The sequence below is a fragment of the Aythya fuligula genome, chromosome 1 (assembly GCF_009819795.1).
Source record: "Aythya fuligula isolate bAytFul2 chromosome 1, bAytFul2.pri, whole genome shotgun sequence".
NCBI lineage: Eukaryota > Metazoa > Chordata > Aves > Anseriformes > Anatidae > Aythya > Aythya fuligula.
In genome coordinates this window covers 870,631-889,225 of record NC_045559.1, presented here as the reverse complement: position 1 = coordinate 889,225, position 18,595 = coordinate 870,631, and the positions used below count along the sequence as shown (strand labels likewise).

Below are 18,595 nucleotides of genomic sequence, written 5' to 3'. Positions count from 1 at the left end.
CCGCTCAGCTCAGCCTGAGGCTGCTGGCCAGGTCAGGCAGGAGGAGCTGCTGGTAAATGGGGCATTAAATTCATTAAATCACTCACAGGGTTGTTTTTTTTTTTTTTTTTCCCCAGCTCTCTGAGAGCAGGCTGGCTGCGCCACGCCACTGGGAGAGGGGTAGCACAGGTTGAAGCCCCTCTCCCCTGTGCCACTGCTCCAGGGCGATGGGGACAGCGCTGTCCCCAGTGCCAGCGGGACCGTGCACGGGGCTGGGGGAAGCCCAGCACCAGGAGCTGATGGGCAGGGCTGATCCAGCTGGGTCCTGGCTTCTCCTGACCCCTTCTTAGCCCCGCAAGGATTTATCTGGCCGTGTGCCCCGCGTGGGGCAGGGTGGGTGTGAGCCGGGAGACCCTGCCAAGCTGCTGGAGATGCTGTGAGATGTGTTGTGCATGGCTGGATGCCTGCAGTGAAAGCTGGAATCGGGCTGCACGTGCAGGGCAGGACCAAGGCGTGGGGAACAGGCTGAGGAAGGGACCCCACCGTCTCGGGACAGCAGCACCGAGCCCTGGGAACCTGAGCGATGGGGACCCAGTGGCTGCAGAACAAATCTGAATAAATGGTGGCATGCAGCTATAAACCAGCCTGCAACGGGAGCCCACACTGCAAAAACCAAACACAAGGGGTTGAAACCTGGGGAATCTGGAGAGCCTGGGACTGCTGTGGGAGCTGGTGGTGCTGTGGGAACCCGTAGACCCCAGCCCCAAGTGTGCTGCCCCAATGTCACCCCGCAGGGACAGCGTGTCCCCAAAGGGACTGGCAGCGCATGGCTCGGCTCGGCACGGGGAGCACCTTTCTGCAAGGCACACGGATAGGACACACGTCCACCTGGCAGGGGGACACGCACACCCCTGCAGACGTGTGGCAGTGCTGCTGGCAGCCCCCGGGGTGCTCCGTGCCCGTCGTCCTTCCCCTGCCAGCGGGGAGGCAGCGGCTGAGCGCACGCGGCTCCGCTTCTGCCATCAGGCTTTGTGCAGCCCCACTAATTGCAACCCAATTAGCAGCCCTGCAGCACACGCCCTGAGGTGACCCCGTGTGCCAGCAGGAGGGTTTCCCTCCCAGCACGGCTCCAGCAGCAGGGCTGGCCACGAGCAAACCACCAAACCTCTCCTGGTTTGGCACACCCAGGCACTGGGGCGGCTATAGGATGGCTCAGGGGACAGCGGGACAGACCTGCAGAGCCTGGGCCCACCTCCTCTGTGTCCCAGCACAGTGCAGGTGAGGTTGAATTGAAGCCCAAATCCCCTTGCCCCAAGATGCTCATTGAAGACACGCGTGGAGAGCGGGGCTCCAAGGTGTCCCCGGAGGCAGCAGGGACGCGCCGGGCGCAGGGTACGAAGTGGTGGTGTTTAATTACTCCACGTACAACAGCACGTTACGCAGCCATACGCCCCCTCCCCGAGAGAACTATGCGGTTTGTGGAAGGACAAAAAGCAGGATCCTTCCTTTCCTGCAGCATCCATGCAGCCCGAGCCCCTCGCCCGGCCCCGCAGGCTCCCGGGGAGCCGCTCGCAGGCAGGGCACGGCCGGCACAGAGGCAGAGCTGCCTGAAGAGTCCTTGAGGCTCAAGTCCTGAACAGATAAACACACAGAGACGAGGCTACGCTGGGGGCAAAGGAAAAACACCCCCCAAAAAAAAGAAAATAAGTAAAGGAACCCAAAGAGAACAGCAGCTGGGAGACGTCCCCGGCCCGTCCGTGCCCCACGCTGCGGCTAGCGCTTGGAGAGCTCGTGCGACAGCCAGTCCAGCCCGTCGTAGAGGCCCGTGCCCTGGGTGGCACACGTCGCCTGCACGTACCACTGCAAAACAGAGGGAGAAGGAGAGGTGGCAGGCGGCCAGGCGGGGAAGGGGCTCCTGGCCGCACGCCCCGGGGTGGCCCCGAGGTCCCCCCGAGGTCCCCGCGCACTCACGGTCCTGCTGCGCAGTGCCTGCAGGCCCAGCTTGTCGGTCAGCTCGCTCACGGCCATGGCGTTGGGCATGTCCTGCTTGTTGGCAAACACCAGCAGCACGGCATCCCGCAGCTCGTCCTCCTGCAGCTGCGGGGAGGTGGGGGCGGCTGAGCCAGGCACGGGGCCAGGAGGGCTCTGGATCCTCTGCCCCCCCCCCCTCCCCGCGTGCCCCCATCGCTGCCCGTTGGGCTCAGGGACCGCCGAGCTTCCAGCCCTGCGTCCCTGCACCCTGTGGCCTCCACGGGATCCCTGCAGCGTGGAAAACCCCAGGGTTTCTGCAGCACTGGGGGCATCGGTGACCCCACAGGGGGGGGTTCCCGAGCCCTGCACCCACATCGTGCCCGCACAGGATGGCCCCGCAGCACGGCCCCGGGTGACAGAGGGCACTGCTCTGCTCCCAAATGAGCAGCACTGCTGCAAACGTGCTAGGGTCAGGGCAGCCAGTTGTTGGGGTTTTCCCAGTGCCTCAGCCAGCAGAGCCCTGGCTAATTATAATTATAACACAACCCAGCATCTCCTTGGCCATCTTCCCCTCTCCAAGTGGGAAAATGGTCCCTGTGCTTTGTCACCGCCATCGGACCCCTCCCCAGGGAGCACGCCCCGAGCCGGCAGCAGCCCCGATTTGGGGAGAGCTCTCTTGGGGAGCAGCACCCCCCCAATGCCACTCACCATCTTCTGCAGCTCGTCTGCAGACTCCTGCACCCTCTCCCGGTCGTTGCTGTCCACCACGAAGATGAGGCCCTGCAGGGGAGGCCGGGGGGCAGCGGGCAGCGGAGAGGACAGGGCCCCCCCACCCCCTGGCCACATGGAGCACCGTGGGGGTCAGCGCTGCCACATTTTCCCCATACCTGCTCCCCCCAGGGGTTTCTCCACCTCAGACCCTCCCTTCCCATGGGGAATGCCCCCACGGTCCCATCCCGATGACCGGGACCGTGGGGTCCCCGTGCCGTGCCCACGGCCACGCCGCGTACCTGCGTGTTCTGGAAGTAGTGCCGCCACAGGGGCCGGATCTTATCCTGCCCGCCCACGTCCCAGACCGTGAAGCAGATGTTCTTGTACTCCACCGTCTCCACGTTGAACCCTGCAGAGGTTGGGTCGGGGGCACGGTGGGGAGGAGAGCAAGGGGGCACGGCCATGCGCCCCCGGGGAGCGCCTCCACCCGCAGCCGGCGCTGGTGCCGCGGGCTGGCTGGCTCCAAGAGGCACCCACGAAGGCTCTGCCCTCAGCCGAGCACCCCCTGTCCCCTAAAACACCCCCCAGCACGCTCACCTGGGCCCTGCTGGCTGCCCAGCACCAGCAACACGCGATTGCCCCAGCCGTTTCCAAAAAGCATCCCCTGGAGAACCCGTGCGGCACGGCGCAGCGCGGCGCAGCGGGTGCTCACCCCCCAAACCACGGCCAGCGGGGGCTGGGGGCACCCCAGGAGCCCGAGCCGTCAGCCCAGCACCACGTCCAGGTGGGTTTTGAAGACCCCCACGGGGGAGACCCCATGGGGGAGACCCCACAACCTCCCTGCGGCAGGGCTCCGGCCCCCACCCGGCACAGCAGTGGTCAGCGGGAGCCTCCTGGCCCCAGTTTGTGCCCAGTGCTCCTGGTCCTGGCGCTGGGCTCCCCCCAAAAAAGGGATCCCTACACACCGATGAGATGCCCCCGAGCCATCCCAGCTCTCCTCCCGTGGGAGATGTCCCAGCCCCTCAGCACCGTGACCCCTCCCTGGGCTCATTCCCCTTTCCCCTTGTCCTGGGGGGCCCAGCAGCAGAGCCAGCACCCAGAGGTGTCTCAGCGGGGCCGGGCAGAGGGCAGGGGCACCCCCCTGGACCCGCTGCCCAGGGGTGCTGCTCTTCCCCCGTGTGCCTCCCCCTTGCCCCCCACACCCCCAGGGTCTCCGTGGAGCTGCTCTCCAGCAGGACCCGGTGCCTGGGGTCGCTCCTCCCCAGGGGCAGGACTTGGCACTGTCCTCGTTGAGCTTCTGGGGGTTCCCCTGCCCTATTCTCCCTGCCCAGGTCCCCCAAAGGGCAGCGTGACCCTCTGGTGAGTTCTCCCAGCTCCACGCCACCAGCAGGATCACCATGGGTGCTCCCTGCCCCGTCACCCCGGCCACCACCATAGGACACCCCATTGGGGCACCCCATGGCACCAGCCCCAGCCTCCCGGCCCCAATGGCTCAGACAGGTCCCGATGCTCTCCACCAGCCTGGACGGGCAGGGACGGGCCACTGGGATCCCCATACTGGTGGCCACTGGTGGTATATTGGGGTGAGAGCCAAGATCCCACCCGCACAGCCTGTGGGGGATACTGGGAGGGCAGTGGTGGAGCACTGGGGTGGCTGGGGGCACGTCCTGCTCCTCGCCACCCTGGGGACACGGGGTGACGGTGCCTGGGGACATGGGGTGACGGTGCCCGGTGCTCACCAATGGTGGGGATGGTGGTGACGATCTCGCCCAGTTTCAGCTTGTAGAGGATGGTGGTCTTACCGGCAGCGTCCAGCCCCACTGCAACGGAGAGGAGGCATCACCGGCACCGGCACCGCTCCGTGCCCCATCCCCATCCCAACCCCATCCCATCTCCATCCCCATTCCATCCCCATCCTGTCCCCATCCTGCCCCCATCCCATCCCATCCCCATCCCATCCTATCTCCATCCTCATCGCCATCCCCATCCCTATCCTGTCCTTATCCCCATCCCACCCCATTCCCATCCTGTCCCTATCCCATTGCCATCCCCATCCCATCCCGCCCCATCCCAATCCCAATCCCATCCCATCCCCATCCCTGTCTCCATCCTCATCCCAACCCATCCCACCACATTCCCATCCCATCCCTATCCTGTTGCCATCCCCATCCTACCCTATCCCCATCCCAATCCCAATCCCACCCCATCCCCATCCCCATCCCCGTCCCCATCCTTGTCCCCATCCCACCCCATCCTGTTGCCATCCCCATCCCATCCCCATCTCCATCGCAATCCCAATCCCACCCCATCCCCTCCTCATCCCCATCCCATCCCTATCCCCATCCCATCCCCGTCTCCATCCCAATCCCACCCTATCTCATCCCCATCCCATTGCCATCCCAATCCCAATCCCAATCCCACCCCTATCCCATCTCCATCCCATCCCTGTCTCCATCCCAATCCCATCCCCATCCTTGTCCCCATCCCATCCCTATCCCACCCTGTCCCCATCCCAATCCCAACCCCAATCCCACCCCATCCCCATCCCATTCCCATCCCAATCCCAACCCCAATCCCACCCCATCCCCATCCCATTCCCATCCCAATCCCAACCCCAATCCCACCCCATCCCCATCCCATTCCCATCCCAATCCCAACCCCAATCCCACCCCATCCCCATCCCATTCCCATCCCAATTCCAACCCCAATCCCACCCCATCCCCATCCTTGTCCCCATCCTGTTGCCATCCCCACCCCATCCCCATCCCCATCCCCATCCCAATCCCAATCCCACCCCCTCCCCGCCCCCGCGGCCGCTCCGGGCGCCGACCCATGAGGATGCGCATCTGCTTCTTGCCGAAGATGCGGGAGAAGATGGCGGACACCGTCAGCCCCATGGCGGCGGCGGGGCCGGGCCGGGCCGGGCCGGGTGGGGGCGGCCGCGCTGCGACCCCGCTGCCGGAGCTGCGCCGCGCCCCAGGCCCCGCCCCCGCGCTCCAAGCCCCGCCCCCCTCGTCGCAGACCACGCCCATTAACACCAGGGCCCGCCCACTCCCTACCCCTCCGCCTACTGCGCCCGTAGCGTTGCGCCCCGCCCCCTTAACACAGACCACGCCTCCTTCGCGATTAGCCACGCCCATATTGCTTTAGCTCCGCCTCCCCGTGCCGGCCGCTGCCGACTCCGTCCCGCACGGCTCCAGCAGCGCATGCGCAGCGTGCAGCCCGGTCCGGCCGTCCAGCCGTGCGCATGCGCGGTGAGCGCCGGTGGTGGGAGGGGGGGAGTCCTGCGCATGCGCTGTGGGCGGCGGCCCCGCGGCCCGGTGTGAGGTGAGGCCGGGGGGGCGCTGAGGGGACCGGGGGGGGACCGGGGGGTCCGGGGGGGCCTCACGGGGGGCCGGGCGCTGAGCTCTGCCCCCGGGGACAGCGGCAGGGCCCGAAGGGGCGGCGTGGAGCTGGGCCGGGGGGGTTCCGGGGGGTTCCGGGGTGTGTGAGGGGGTTGGGGGGGGCACCGGGCCTGTCAGGGGGGGCCCTGAGGGAAGGGCCTGGGCTTGGGGGGGGTCTCTGGGGCCCTAGGGGCTGGGGGCAGAGAGCCCTGAGGGCCCCTTCCAGACTGGGGCGTTCTGGGAGCCCGGCTCAGGAGCCTGAGGAGCAGGGGCTGTGCTGAGTTCCCCCCCCCGGGCAGGGCTCCGGCACCCGCAGCCCCTTCGGGCCCTTTGCAGGGGGTTTAAAAATGCCCTGCAGGCGCTCGCTGTGCTGCTCTGGGGGGTGTGGGCACCGTGGTCCCAATCGGCCGCGTGCTGCTGGAGATATGTGCTGTTTGTTCAGTCTTTGTGCTGTGTTTTTCCTTCCAGGTCGCGTGAAGAGTCATGGAGAAGTTTGGCATGAATTTCGGGGGCGGCCCGAGTAAAAAAGATCTTCTGGAGACCATCGAGTCGCAGAAGAAGCAGCTCCTTAATTACCAGGCGCGGCTGAAGGATGTCGTGATCGCCTACAAGAGCCTGATCAATGAGAAGGAAGCCTTGGAAGCCAGCTTGAAGGTGTTGTCCGCGTCTCACGAGGCAGATGTCGGCTTGAGCAGCGCTCAGCCCGCGTCCGTGGCTAGCTCCAGCTCTTCCTTTGCCGATTCTGCCGATGACAAGAGCTCAGTTCACAGCGAGGACAGCGTGGGGACAGCTACCAGCGCAGACACAGCCACCAGTTTGGCCAGTACCAAGGGCGAGCAAGGGGCCGAGGATGAGAAGCCCGCAGCGGCAGCCTCCTCCCTTAAATCAGAGGAGACAAACAGTTCGGAGAGCGGCGTCAGCACGGGCAGCGGGGATGTTCCCTCTGCTGCTGCCGAGGCTGACAAAAGAGTGCTCCAGCTGAAGACCCAGCTGGCCACCCTGACCAGCGCGCTGTCAACGGTCACGCAGGAGAAGTCCCGCATGGAAGCCTCGTACCAAGCGGACAAGAAGAAGATGAAGCAGGACCTGGATGACGCCATGAAGAAGGCGGAGGACGAGACCGACAAGCTGGAGACGGAGCTGAGGTCCGTCCAGGAGCAGCTGGCCGAGACCAAAGCCCGTCTGATCACGCAGCAGCACGACCGGGCCCAGGAGCAGAGCGACCACGCCGTCATGCTGCGGGAGCTGCAGAAGCTGCTGCAGAGCGAGCGGGCGCTGCGCCAGGACGCGGAGCTGAAGCTGGAGGAGACGAGGGAGGCGCTGGCCGGGAGGGTGAGCATGGCCGACCGAGCGGAGGGCTACGAGCTGCAGATCAGGCAGCTGAGCCAGGAGGTGGAAGACCTGAAGAGAGAGCTGCAGGCCGTGCAGGAGGAGAGGAAGAAGCCGGACCCCCGGGTGCAGGATCTGCAGGAGGAGATGGCCAGCCTGAAGAACCACTTCCAGTCCCAGCTGCTGCAGGAGATGCGGAAGGTAATTCCTGCTGCCCCTGTGGGTAGCACCGGGAGCAGGCTCTGAGGCTGGAGGAGCTCAGATTCTCCTCCCCTGCCTTGTCCTACAAAGTCCAGGAGGTTGGTAGCAGGGGAATGTCGCTGCTGTGTTTGCAGGATGAGGTTCCCTGAGGAAAATGAAAGCTGTTGGTGACTCGGTGTGCGAGTCGGGTGGTGGCTGCTGGGTCTGGTTACACAGTGACTGTCCTCAGCAGCCTCGTTCGGCTCTGGTGTGGCCAAGCTGGGAGGAGAGAGACCTTTGCTCTGGCCTGCCGTGACAACGAGCACGGTCTTGTCTCTGTAAAGTACTTCAGTGCAGTGCAAGGCACCCTTAAAATAGCTCACAGAGGGAAATAACTGCTCAATAACCCTCCCTAAATCAGGAGGATTAGGGAGAGAGCCAAGGGAATCGGCTTTCCCCTCATTTATGGTGCTGATGAGGGATTTCTGTGGGCTTCACAGCTTCTCTGACAAAGCCTGTCAGACCGCAGGGGTGCGGACGGGGCCGTGTGGAAGGAGCTGTGCAGCTGGTGGATCTGCACGGGTGGGACCAGCACGGAGAGGTTTGGCCCAGGGGCTCCCCAGACCCACGCTGCTGAAGGCCCAGGGCTTTGGTGGAGCTCGGAGAGCTCAAGGGAAAGGAAAAAAGGCAAAGACAGGGAGCGCTGTATTTGGAACCGAGCAGCGAGGTGCATTAAAGCTTTAGGGCACGGGCACATTTCAAAAAACCCTGCAGCAGCTTGCGGCACAAGCCTGCTGCTTCCCACCCCCTGCACACCTACAGCAGCGCAGCTAATGCTGCTAACAGCCGTTCTGCAGAGCAGGGAACAGAACCAGGTGTATTTTATCATTTTATTTTGTCCTTGAATCTCCGTTTTAAAGGCAGGCACGGCAGGGTGGGGGGTCACATAGGGAGTTAGGGCACGGGATGGCCCCGTGCCTGCTTGGAGGTCAGCAGGGTGGAACCAAGGCCGTGTATGGCTGCAGCCCTCGTCCTAGAGCTCCGAGATAACTTCCCCTGCCCTGTCTCTTTGCTCCCAGACAGCGCAGGCCGAGGAGCAGCTCCGCCAGCACGCCCAGATGGAGGAGCAGCGAGTGGCCGACCTGGAGGGGCAGGTGTCCGAGGTGTCGGGGCTGCTCGGCACCTACGAGAAGGCCAAGCAGAAGGACCAGCTGGTCATTCAGAAGCTGAAGGACCGCATCGTGCAGCTGGACCAGGAGAACAAAACCCTGGCCATCGCGGCTTCCAGCCGCTCCCCGGTGGACGTCAGCGTAGAGGAAGCCAACCTGGACGTGAACGTCCTCAAGGACAAGATGGAGAAGCTGAAGAAGCTCCTGCAGGCGGCGGCGAAGAGGAGCCAGCCCGCTCTGGACATCGAGAAGCTGTGCGAGCTGGAGCCGCCGAAGGGCACCGAGGCTGCGGACGGCGAGAAGGCCACCGCTCTGTACTACCAGCAGGAGCTGAAGCAGCTGAAGGAGGAGTTTGAAAGGTACAAGATGAGGGCGCAGGTGGTTCTCAAGAACAAGTCCGTCAAAGACGTCAATCTGGCTAAAGAACTGGAGGAAGCTCAAGAGCAGCTGGCGGACCTGAAGGAGAAATACGTCGTGCTTCAGCTGTCCGCGGAGGAGACGGAGAAGCAGCACCAGCTGGACGTGGAGGCCAGGAGGCAGGAGTTGTCCCACCTGCAGCAGCTTCACAGGCAGGAACTGGAGCGCTGCCAGCTGGACTACAGGGAACGGGCGCTGAAGCTGGAGGAGGAGATGCACAAGCAGCGGGACCGGGCACTGGCGGTGCTGGCGGAAAAGGACCAAGAGCTGGAGCAGCTGAGAGCCATCGTGCTGCCTTACGCCGGGCTTCAGGGCTCCAAATCCTACGGGGCGCCGGGCGCTGACGTTGCCGGTGCTGATTCACCAGCTGAGGATTCCTCTGAGGTCCTCCCCCAGGCTCTGCACCTCTCTGCCACCAGCGAGCCCACCTTCTTCTTGTACGCGGAGCAGCTGGCTCGCAAGGAGGTGGAAATCGCAGCGCTGAGGAAGCAGAAGCACAAGCTGGAGATGGAAGTGCACCAGCTGCAGGAGAAAGTCCTGGCTGAGGAGGAGAAGCACCGGGAAGAGGTGTCGGCGCTTCAGAACGAGATCCAGAAGAACTTCAGAGACAAGAGCAGGGAGGGGGCCAACCTGGAGTACCTCAAGAACATCGTCTACAGGTTCCTGACGCTGCCGGACTCTCTCGGGCGCCAGCAGACTCTAACTGCCATACTGACCATCCTGCATTTCAGCCCAGAAGAGAAACAAACGATCAGGAAACAGTCGGCGTACAGCAGCTGGTGGCCCTCTGGGAAGAGATGAGGTGGTCGGTGCTACCCCCACCAGCTCTTGCCCAGTAACACGCTTCTGATTCCCAGTTAGGACTGGGGGCAGCCTCTTCCCAGCTGTGCGAAGGAGCAGGGAGCTTCCAGCAAAGACCTGGGCTTAGCTGGTGCTGTTAGCACTGGTTTACACGAATTGTGCCAACTGCTCTGGTGGGATCACAGTGCTCTCTGCTGTGAGGATTTGCTCTGAGTTAGAATTTGACTTTAAAAAAAAAAAGAGATACGGATGCTTTTATTTTTTTAACAAAAAAAATCTCTACTTGTCAGGCGTAGGGTGAGGAGCTCTGTTAGGGTGGAACTCGCTTGGGTCTTGAAATGCTGTGCAGGCTCGTGACTCAAATTTAAAAAGGGGAAAAAAAAAAAAAAGCACTTAACGTGGTGTTAAAAATCAAGGAAGCCAAGCTGAAAGCCTGCAGGAAGGGTGAGTCTTAATTACCAGCAGCATCCAAATGCAGCAAATCTTGAGCAGTTTCTCAAAACGTCTCACGACCTAGCACCAAATTTGTACCAGTGGCTGCAGCAGCCCCTCGTAGCACTGGGGACCACCAGAGGACACTGCATTAGGCTGTTCTCTCGTTTCTGACCAGGAATCCTCTCAGTGCTGGTAGCTGTGTTTCCCAACACGATTTTCTAAGGACGCCTCGTGACTGTGGGGGGCACACGGTGCCAGCAGAAGGTGCTGTGTGCTGGGGCTGTTAGAGCTGAGAGCTCAGCCTGCTGACCCTGCCGGGGATGGGAACCAAGCAAGAGGCCGAAACAGGCAACGAGAAACCTTCAGCAGCCTCCTTTGAACCCGTGGGAGTTTCACTGAGCTGCTGGGGCTCCGCGGTTCTGTTTGGGGGCGAGGCGTCGCTCCTGCTGGGATGGGAGAAGCCCGAGGAAGCGAGGGGCAGAAGGTGGCAGCTCCGGGAGCGGTGAGGCTGTGCTTTGCTGCCTGGCCCTGGAGGTTCTTGCTTAACTTCCCTGTGAACTGCTGAGCTTGCCAGGAAGGAAGCTGAAGCGTTTTGAAACACCTCAGGTCCTGGTACGCCGCTGTAAGGCCGGGGTTGGTGTTCCTGCTCTTTGCAGCTCTGCTCGGGAGCTGCTGGCTCCTGGCTGCTCAGACCCAAGCTGCGAGCCCTGGGTTGGTGTGGAGGCGTCTGTTGTGTGCCTTTTACAGCTGGCTGCAAAGGCAGAGCCTTTGTGGGGGGGTCACATCAGCCCCTCTGCCCTCCCTGCTGGGCTGGTTGGGAGCAGAGGGAGCAGCCGCCCTCCTCCAGGGGCAGGCTCTGTTCCCGGGGCTCTGCCCACCCTGTGGGGGGCTCGATGGATCCCTTGGGTGCTGCATCCACTAGAGGGCACCCCCCGGTCACCCAGGGCCCTGGGATGGGGCCCCAAAAAGCCAGACAAAAACCAAGTCCGGGTGACATTTCGGCTGGAGCTGTGCCCCAGGGGGCCACAACCTCTGCCCGTGGCTTTGTGGAGGGGATCATTGTGCAAAGCACCGCTGCTGCAGCGAGCTGCTCCTGGGGCACGGCGCCTGGGCTTCGTGTCAGGGAGGTGAAGCAGGGCCAGGAGGGCAAAACGAGGGTGCCAGGTACCGCGCTGGCAGTGCCGCCTGCTGGCACCAAGTCACCACCTCCAAGAGGTTGGAGGAGCTGTGCCGGCTGGGAGGAGCCCCTCGGGAAATGTTTGTGCTGGAGTTTAATCGGTCAGAGCTGGGCAGGGACATTCTGCTTTCAGAAGGAGACGTGGGGGGCCTGGGAGCAGGGCTCTGGATGGGCTCTCGCTGCAGCTCCTGGAGCTGCCTCTCATGCGGGGGCAAAATCACGCTGGAGGCTGGTTGTGGTGCACTTGCTTTGTTTTAATGAAAGCCTGGGTGCTGAAGCACAACTTCCCCGTCCCGGAGCACAGGGGATGTTTGTAATCACGGGCACCAAGCCTTGTTTAAGAGTCCCCAGCCCGCTCACGAGTCCCGGAGCTGAGCTAGCACCTCGCAGCTCCTCGGCAGAGGGAGGCAGAGCCTGGAGGGCCTCATGGTTCATGGGCATGGGGTGTGCAGAGAGCTGTAGCAGCTCGCCAGGGCAGAGCCCTTTTTCCTTTCAGAGCCGTGCCAGCAGTGCTCATCTCAGTAGCCAAATTCCTGGAGCCCTCTCCACAGCTCCTGCCTCACTGCTGGCGAGGAGCAGAGCTCCGCGGGCACCTCTCTGCCAACAACCCCCGGTGCTAATTTCTCCTCTAAAATTCCTCAGGGAAAACTGCCCCAGGCAGAATCCGCAGCTGACCAAGGAGGTCTTGGAAGGGGGCACCCAAGCCAAGCAGGGAACAGCTCCTGCTGCAGGAAGGTGCCTCTGTGCTGGGGCTGGGCTGAGGCTGCATCCACGTGCTGCTCCGGTGGAGGTGGTGGGGTTGAAATCGGAGAGCTTGCTCCAGGGGTCTCAGGCTTTGAAGCAGTCGTTGGCCCTGCTGAGAGATGTCCCTTCGCCGGTCCCCGTTTGGTGAGCTGGAAGCAGGAGGTGCCTGTGGGGCTCTGTTTCCCCGTAGCCCCTCTCCTTCCCTCACACCTTCCCGCACATCCTTCCCTCTTTCCTCTCCCTTCAGCCAATTCTCTCCCAAATAAACCTGAAATCTCTATATTTGAAGCAGGACTTGGCGTGCTGTTTGGTGAGCTGGGTGGGGGCGCACACCTCGCGGCACCGCAGCCTCCCTGTCAGCACCGGGCACCGCGGGGCTCGGCCGGGCCGTGGAGTTGCTGAGGCGGCACCGGGGCGCTGGGTGCACCCACAGGGTCTTGCACACGCTTCTTTCCTGCTTCTTTCCTGCACCTCCAGTCCCATCTCAGGCTGTGCATGGACACGGAGGAGTTCGCTCTGTGCACCCCGTACCTGAACATCCCTTGTCACAGGGGGAAGTGGCTGCAGTCACCGCTCCCGATGCGGTGGCCGCCCGCAGGGTGCCTGTCGCGTTTTGCTCGTCCCTCCCCACCTCCTGCAGCCTTTTTGCTGCGCTCAGCAGCACCCGTCCTGCTCGTGGGGGCTTCCCCTGCCAGAGCTTCCTGCTTTGAGCTGCAGCATCCTGCAGCAAGTGGCTGCGCTGAGCCTGCCCAGCTCCCCATCCCCGCTCACCCCAGGTGCTTGCGGAGCAAAGGGGCCCACTTCCAGGGCCCGCTGGCACCATCGGGCCGGGCAGCCAGGCTGTGGGCTCACCTTGCACAGGGATGCCGTGCCTCAGTTTCCCCTTCTCCAGAAGCCATCCTGTGCCTGTAGCAGCAGCTGCGGGGATGCCCACACGGCCTTGTTCGCAGCAGGCCGAGCTGCGGGGATGTGCAGGGACAGAACGGGGCCGCGCTCACGCCTGCGCCCGCGGGAGCTGCCTCTCCTGCTCTGTTCATGCCCCAGGTGCACGAGGGGAGGCGCGAAGGCTCTGCCACACGCCCGCCCGGGCTCCACGAGGGGCCGGTCCCCTCCCTGCTCGCAGGGCTTGCACGCAGCAGCCTGCACGGCGCTGGGGAAGTGCCCGGCTGGGCAGGTTCCTCCGGCCGCACCGCGCAGCCAGAGCCGCGGCCAGGTCCCACGGCCGGGCGCAGGAACGAGCCCAGGCGGCTGCGGGAGAGGCTCCGCTGCCAGCGCCACCCCCCCGGCTCCCAGCCTGTCCCCAGGCTGTGCCCGGTGGCAGAGAGGAGACCGAAGGACCTGGCTCAGAGCTGCCCGGCCATGGCCAACGAAGAGGAGCATCCGTCAGCGCTCTCAGACAAGCAGGTAAAGGCGTGCGGAAAGCTGCTGCCAAGCGCTGCAGCCCCTGCTCAGGCCTCGACACCTCCCTGCCTGGTGCTTTTCCTCACACCAAAGATCTGGGGGGGGTTGGAGATGCGTTGTGGGGCGCTGCAAAGGGCGATGGCAGCTCGGGCTCCCCTGCAGCAAGGGGGCCAAGCCCGTGCAGCCGAGGCCGGGCAGGTCGGCGCTCGCTGGAGCCGGCGTTTCCCGGAGCTGCCGCTCGGCTCCTCGCCATGACTCAGCCATCGTCCTGCCGGTTCCTCCGCGGCAGCCCCACACCACGCATGCAGCCTGGGAGCTGCTCTCAGCAGCACGGCCCCGAGCGGGACGCGGCTCCGTGGCACTCCCCAGCCCTGGGCGAGAGAAAGCGGGCGCCGCCGCGTCGCGCTCCACCGGCTGCGGGGTTTGTCCCTCGTGGGGATGGCGGGGCACCAGCCACGGGCTGGCAATGACCGAGGGGCTCCAGCCCCGGGCATGGCCATGAGCCACGGTGTGGGGAAGGTGCTGGTTTTGCCTCGCTCCTGGCTGCTCCCCAGTGGTGATGGTACCAGGTGGGGATGCCCGTGGGAGCGGGTCTGGCCGTGCCTGGGGCTCTGCGTCCTGCGCCTGGCCCTGTGTTCCTCTTGCTCTGTCTTCTCGCAGGTCTTTGTGCTGACGTGCATCTACCTGCCGGCCCTGCTGCTCAGGTGGGTGCTGACCCCCCCAGCCCCTGTGGACATCACTGGGGGGGGCAGCGTGCAGCGGCCCTGGCCTCACACAACCTGCACACGGTCCCTTAGGGTGGGTTTGGGGGACGGCACCGTGCTCAGGCACCTGCAGCTGCCTCGGCCCCTGCACAAAAAGCTTCTGGGGATGAGGGGGGTGGGCAGGGGGCGCAGCCTGAACTCCTCGTGTCCTGGGTGTCACAGCTGGGACTTGCGGAGCTCTCCCACACGTGGCTGCTCCGCGGGGACGTTCACCACCAGCCCCGTCTCTTCCAGCCTCGTGGGCAGTGCCTCAGTCCTCGCTGTCACCTCCCGGCGCAGGCGGTGCTGCCACATCCAGGTGTGTGCTGCGGGCCCGGGGATGTGTTTTGGCCCCCTCTAAGCCAAAGCAGAGCTGGACCAGCACCGCTGCTGCTGGGCTTCAGGCACAGCAGGGCTGGAAGGGGCAGGGATGCAGGACACCAGCACCACAGCAGGCAGGAGCTGCTCCCAGCTCTGCTCAACACAGCCCCGGGAGGGATGTGGCCGTGGCTGCAGCCGCTCTTCACAGCCCAGGGAGAGGCTGTGTCTGGCCAGGGCGGCGCTGCCAGCCAGATCTAACGCCGTGTCCTGGCTCCCAGCTTCGCCCCCTGTTCCTGCTGGCCCTGGCAGATTTCCTGGCTGCCGCCGTGCTGCTGAGCACAGCCACCATCCAGCTGCTGCCAGCCCCACTCTTCATCCCGGCGTACGCTGCCTGCCCCTACGGACTGATGCTGGCCACGGTGAGTGGGGCACCTCGCACCATGACCGGGGCTAACGGGACCGGTGCACCTCCTCCTGTACTGCTGGGAACAGAACAAGACCCCTCTGTGGGCCGGAGCATCCCTGGGGAAGTCCCATGCGGGGAGGCATTGCTCCTACCAAGAGCTGTCTCCTCTTCCCCTTTGTCAGTCCTGAGCCACCACGACTGCTTCCTTGGGGAAGCACAGCTGGCAGCCCCGGGGAGATCAGCACTGCAGCCCCTGCCACTTCCCTCTCATCGTCCCCATGCCCTTCCTCCAGCCTGGGGTGGCAAACCCAGCACAGCCGTGCCTCGTGGGTACACACGGGGACAGGACCAGGAGGGGCTCAGCACCCTGGGGGCAGCTCTGCTCCTCGTGTGGGGACAGGGCATCGCCACGCAGAGCAAGAGGAGGGATGGGGGCCGGTGCCTTCGGGGCTCTGGGCTCAGCAGGAGCCTGTTTTCCTCTCTCAGACCTTCTATGCAGTCTCATTCCTGATGGTTGTGGTCTATGCGTACGAAGCCTACCGCGCCATCCATGGCTGGAGAGCGTGGCACGTGGCAGCTCTGCAGGTCAGTGTCCCCAGATGTGGCACAGCCGGGCTGCGCCCTCCCTGTACACGGCTTCTCCGGCCCCACAATGTCCTGGGAAGCAGCCACGGGCAGCCTCATTCCCTGGGGCATCGCTGGCATCCCCCGCACCCTGCGGTCCTGCCCGGTCCCAGCAGAGCAGGGCTGGAGCCTTGAGCTGCTGTGGGTCCGGCAGGGCTGGGTCACGGCAGTTTCCTCCTTGCAGGAGAGGAGTGGGTGCCTGGAGAGCACGTGGCGGGGTCTGCCCTACATCCTGGCCTGGTAGGTGCCAGCCACCGGCCCCATCCCTGCGGCACTGATCCTGCTCTGGGTGCCCAGCACGCCTTCACCTCCGCCTCTCCCTGCCAAGGCTGCTGCCGGCGCTGACGCTGCTGGGACAGCTGATTGCCCGCGGCACCTCCCTGACCGACATCGCTCCCAAGCCCATCCAGCCCGGCGTGCCGTCCAACCGCTCCAACGAGACCTACAGCCTGTACTGCTCCAGGTGCAGCACCAGCCTCGCCGCCCGGCCCCGAGAAAGGGCCAGGAGCAGGCACCACGCAGGCACCACGTGCTTTCCCAGCGGGGTTGTGTGGGAAGGCTCCCCGCAGGGCAAACCTCAGGGTGGTGAAGGGTTTGGGGGTGGGAGACGGAATCAGAAAGTGCCACGGGGACGGGGCTGTGGCATCGGGGGCCCACCACCCGCACCCTCTGCTGTTTCAGCTGCCTGCTCCTCATTCGCCGTTCCCAGGATGTCTGCTACCAGGTGAGCGCTGCTGGTCCCATCCCTTCCCCACTTGCAAGGGGGGCTGGAGGGGTGGCTGGGAAGGCAACGGGCTCACGGTGCATGGGAAAATGCTGGAGGAGGGATGGGGACAGAGCTGTCCCCACCAGAGCAGAAGCGCAGCTCCCAGCTCCAGCACTGCCCCTGTGCTGAGGGCTTGCAGCACGTGGGGCTGCCCCACGGCCCCACTGTTCTCCCGTTGCCTCTCAGTACGTAGGTAGGAAGGACGTGGGCCTGGAGGGGAAAATCATCTTCTTCCTGTACCTGCTGCTGGTGCTCAGCTGCTGCACGGTGAGCCGCGGGGCGAGCACGGGGCCCCTGCATCCAGCACGCCCCGGCTGATGCCACTGCCCCGTGCCCAGCTCCTGTACCGCAGGGTGAAGCTCTGGAGCCGCAGGAACGCCGCCGCTCCCCTGCTGGCCCTGGAGAAGGACGGCTTCGCAGGCAGGAGCATCCGCAGCGTCAGCAGAGTCTCGCACTACTTCCAGCTGGTTTTCCTGCTCTGCTGGGCGCCAGGCAAGTCGGGGGCGGGTCAGGCAGCCCCCCAGAACTGGCAGGCAAAAGCCACCGCAGCGCCTGCTCCAGCCCTGCTGGCCCCGGGCTGAGGCAGCGCCCAGAGCCACGAGATGAAGCTGGGAATGAATACGAGCACACAGCTTGAGGGTGTCTGCAAGGGTCTGTGGCTGGATAAACCCCACAAAAGGAACCCCCCACCCCAGCACAGCATTAAGGCAGCCGGGAGGCTGGCATAGCCCCCCCAGCCTTTCAGGCAGCATTTCTGAGCTGGAGGCTGGATGGCGTTTCTTGGTCCTGTTTTTATAAATGCGTCATCTCTTTCTGGGCCCATTTCTCCTTCCAGTCTTACAGAACCCTGAGGCAATGGGGCTGGGGCAGTGTGCTGGGAAGGACTTTGTTTTACTCATAGGAGCTCGTCCTGCACAGAGCCCTGTGCCATGGGCAACAGGCGGTGCTAAAGGACGAACGTTGCCACTTGGCACGGGAAGCTCATGATGAAGAGGGGACCAAAAACCATCTTTTTTTTTTCCCACCCGCAGCCTTCCTCCTCACCATCCTCTCCTTCACCAGTGTCAAACCTGCCTCGGTCTTTGTCCTCTATGTTGCTACAGTAAGTAGAGCCCTTCCCTGGGCTGTGCACTGGGACTTTTGTCCTTGTTGGTGGTGTAAGCGGAGGGGATGCGGGGTCCCAATGGGGCAGCACAGCCGGGAGCTGGGAGAGGGGACTGGGAGCGCACCAGCCCCTGGCCACAGTGATGCCCCCCCAGGGCAGGGCGAGCTCCATGGGTGCTGCCACCCCCCTGGTGCCACCAGGATGGACACAAGGCAAAAGCCCCAGCTCACTGGTGGCCGCCCAAGGCCCAGCTCAGCTTTTTGGGCACCTCAGCCACGCAAGGAAGCACCATGGCCATGGGGCTGCCTCTGGTCTCCCCATGTTTTGCTGGGCGATGTCTGGGTCCTCAGCTCCTGCCGGGTGCTTTGGTTCATGTGGCCTCACCATGAGGAAGGCCACCTCCTCCCACCACATCGCCCTGCGTGCTGCTGAGCCCCGTTCCCCTCTGTCCTCTCCTCCCTCGCAGGCCCTGACCACGTCCCTGCAGGGCTTCCTGCACAGCCTGGCCTACGGGTGGCTGAGACGAAATTTCCGCCGGGAGGCAATGGGCCCGCGGCCCTCCCTGCAGCACCCCCGGGGCCTCCAGGGCTTCTACGACGAGTCCCTGGGGGCCCTCCCCTAGGCTGCCACCCCCGGTCCTGCTGCTCCGAAGCCTCAGCACGATTTGCACATCCCCAGCAGCTCCCCGCAGCGGGGCAGGATCTCGTGGACCCCTCCGTGCCTGGAGATGTTTGTGCAGCGAGCCACTGGCACGGGACAGGGTCCCCTGGGCAGGTTTCTGACCACGGTGGTGGCAGTGACGTTGCTGTGGTGGGACATCTGCCCAGAGACCCTGCCGGAGGCGGCTGCAGCGTGCAGACATCGAACCCAGGCGCTGCACAAGAGCACGACCGCGGCTTCCTTCCTTCAGACACAAACCCCCAGGCACGGCGC

The 18,595-nt window shown here is 64.3% G+C and overlaps 2 protein-coding genes across 3 annotated transcripts; one reads left to right on the top strand and one right to left on the bottom strand.

Moving 5' to 3' along the window:
- Positions 1 to 1,367: 1,367 nt before the first annotated feature.
- ARF5 (ADP ribosylation factor 5) lies at positions 1,368 to 5,602 on the bottom strand. Its single transcript, XM_032196025.1, has 6 exons — positions 5,492 to 5,602; positions 4,401 to 4,481; positions 2,961 to 3,070; positions 2,659 to 2,730; positions 1,951 to 2,076; positions 1,368 to 1,839 (listed from the first exon to the last, which is right to left on the bottom strand). The coding sequence occupies exons 1-6, from the start codon at positions 5,556 to 5,558 to the stop codon at positions 1,753 to 1,755; spliced, it is 543 nt and encodes a 180-aa protein (XP_032051916.1). The 5' UTR covers positions 5,559 to 5,602; the 3' UTR covers positions 1,368 to 1,752.
- Positions 5,603 to 5,937: 335 nt separating this feature from the next.
- GCC1 (GRIP and coiled-coil domain containing 1) lies at positions 5,938 to 10,168 on the top strand. Of its 2 annotated transcripts, XM_032208124.1 has the most exons (3): positions 5,938 to 5,988; positions 6,513 to 7,574; positions 8,633 to 10,168. In XM_032208124.1, the coding sequence occupies exons 2-3, from the start codon at positions 6,528 to 6,530 to the stop codon at positions 9,938 to 9,940; spliced, it is 2,355 nt and encodes a 784-aa protein (XP_032064015.1). In that variant the 5' UTR covers positions 5,938 to 5,988; positions 6,513 to 6,527; the 3' UTR covers positions 9,941 to 10,168. The 2 variants fall into 2 exon arrangements, with proteins under 2 accessions (XP_032064015.1, XP_032064016.1); XM_032208125.1 differs by lacking the exon at positions 5,938 to 5,988 and having other exon boundaries at positions 6,483 to 7,574.
- Positions 10,169 to 18,595: the final 8,427 nt, after the last annotated feature.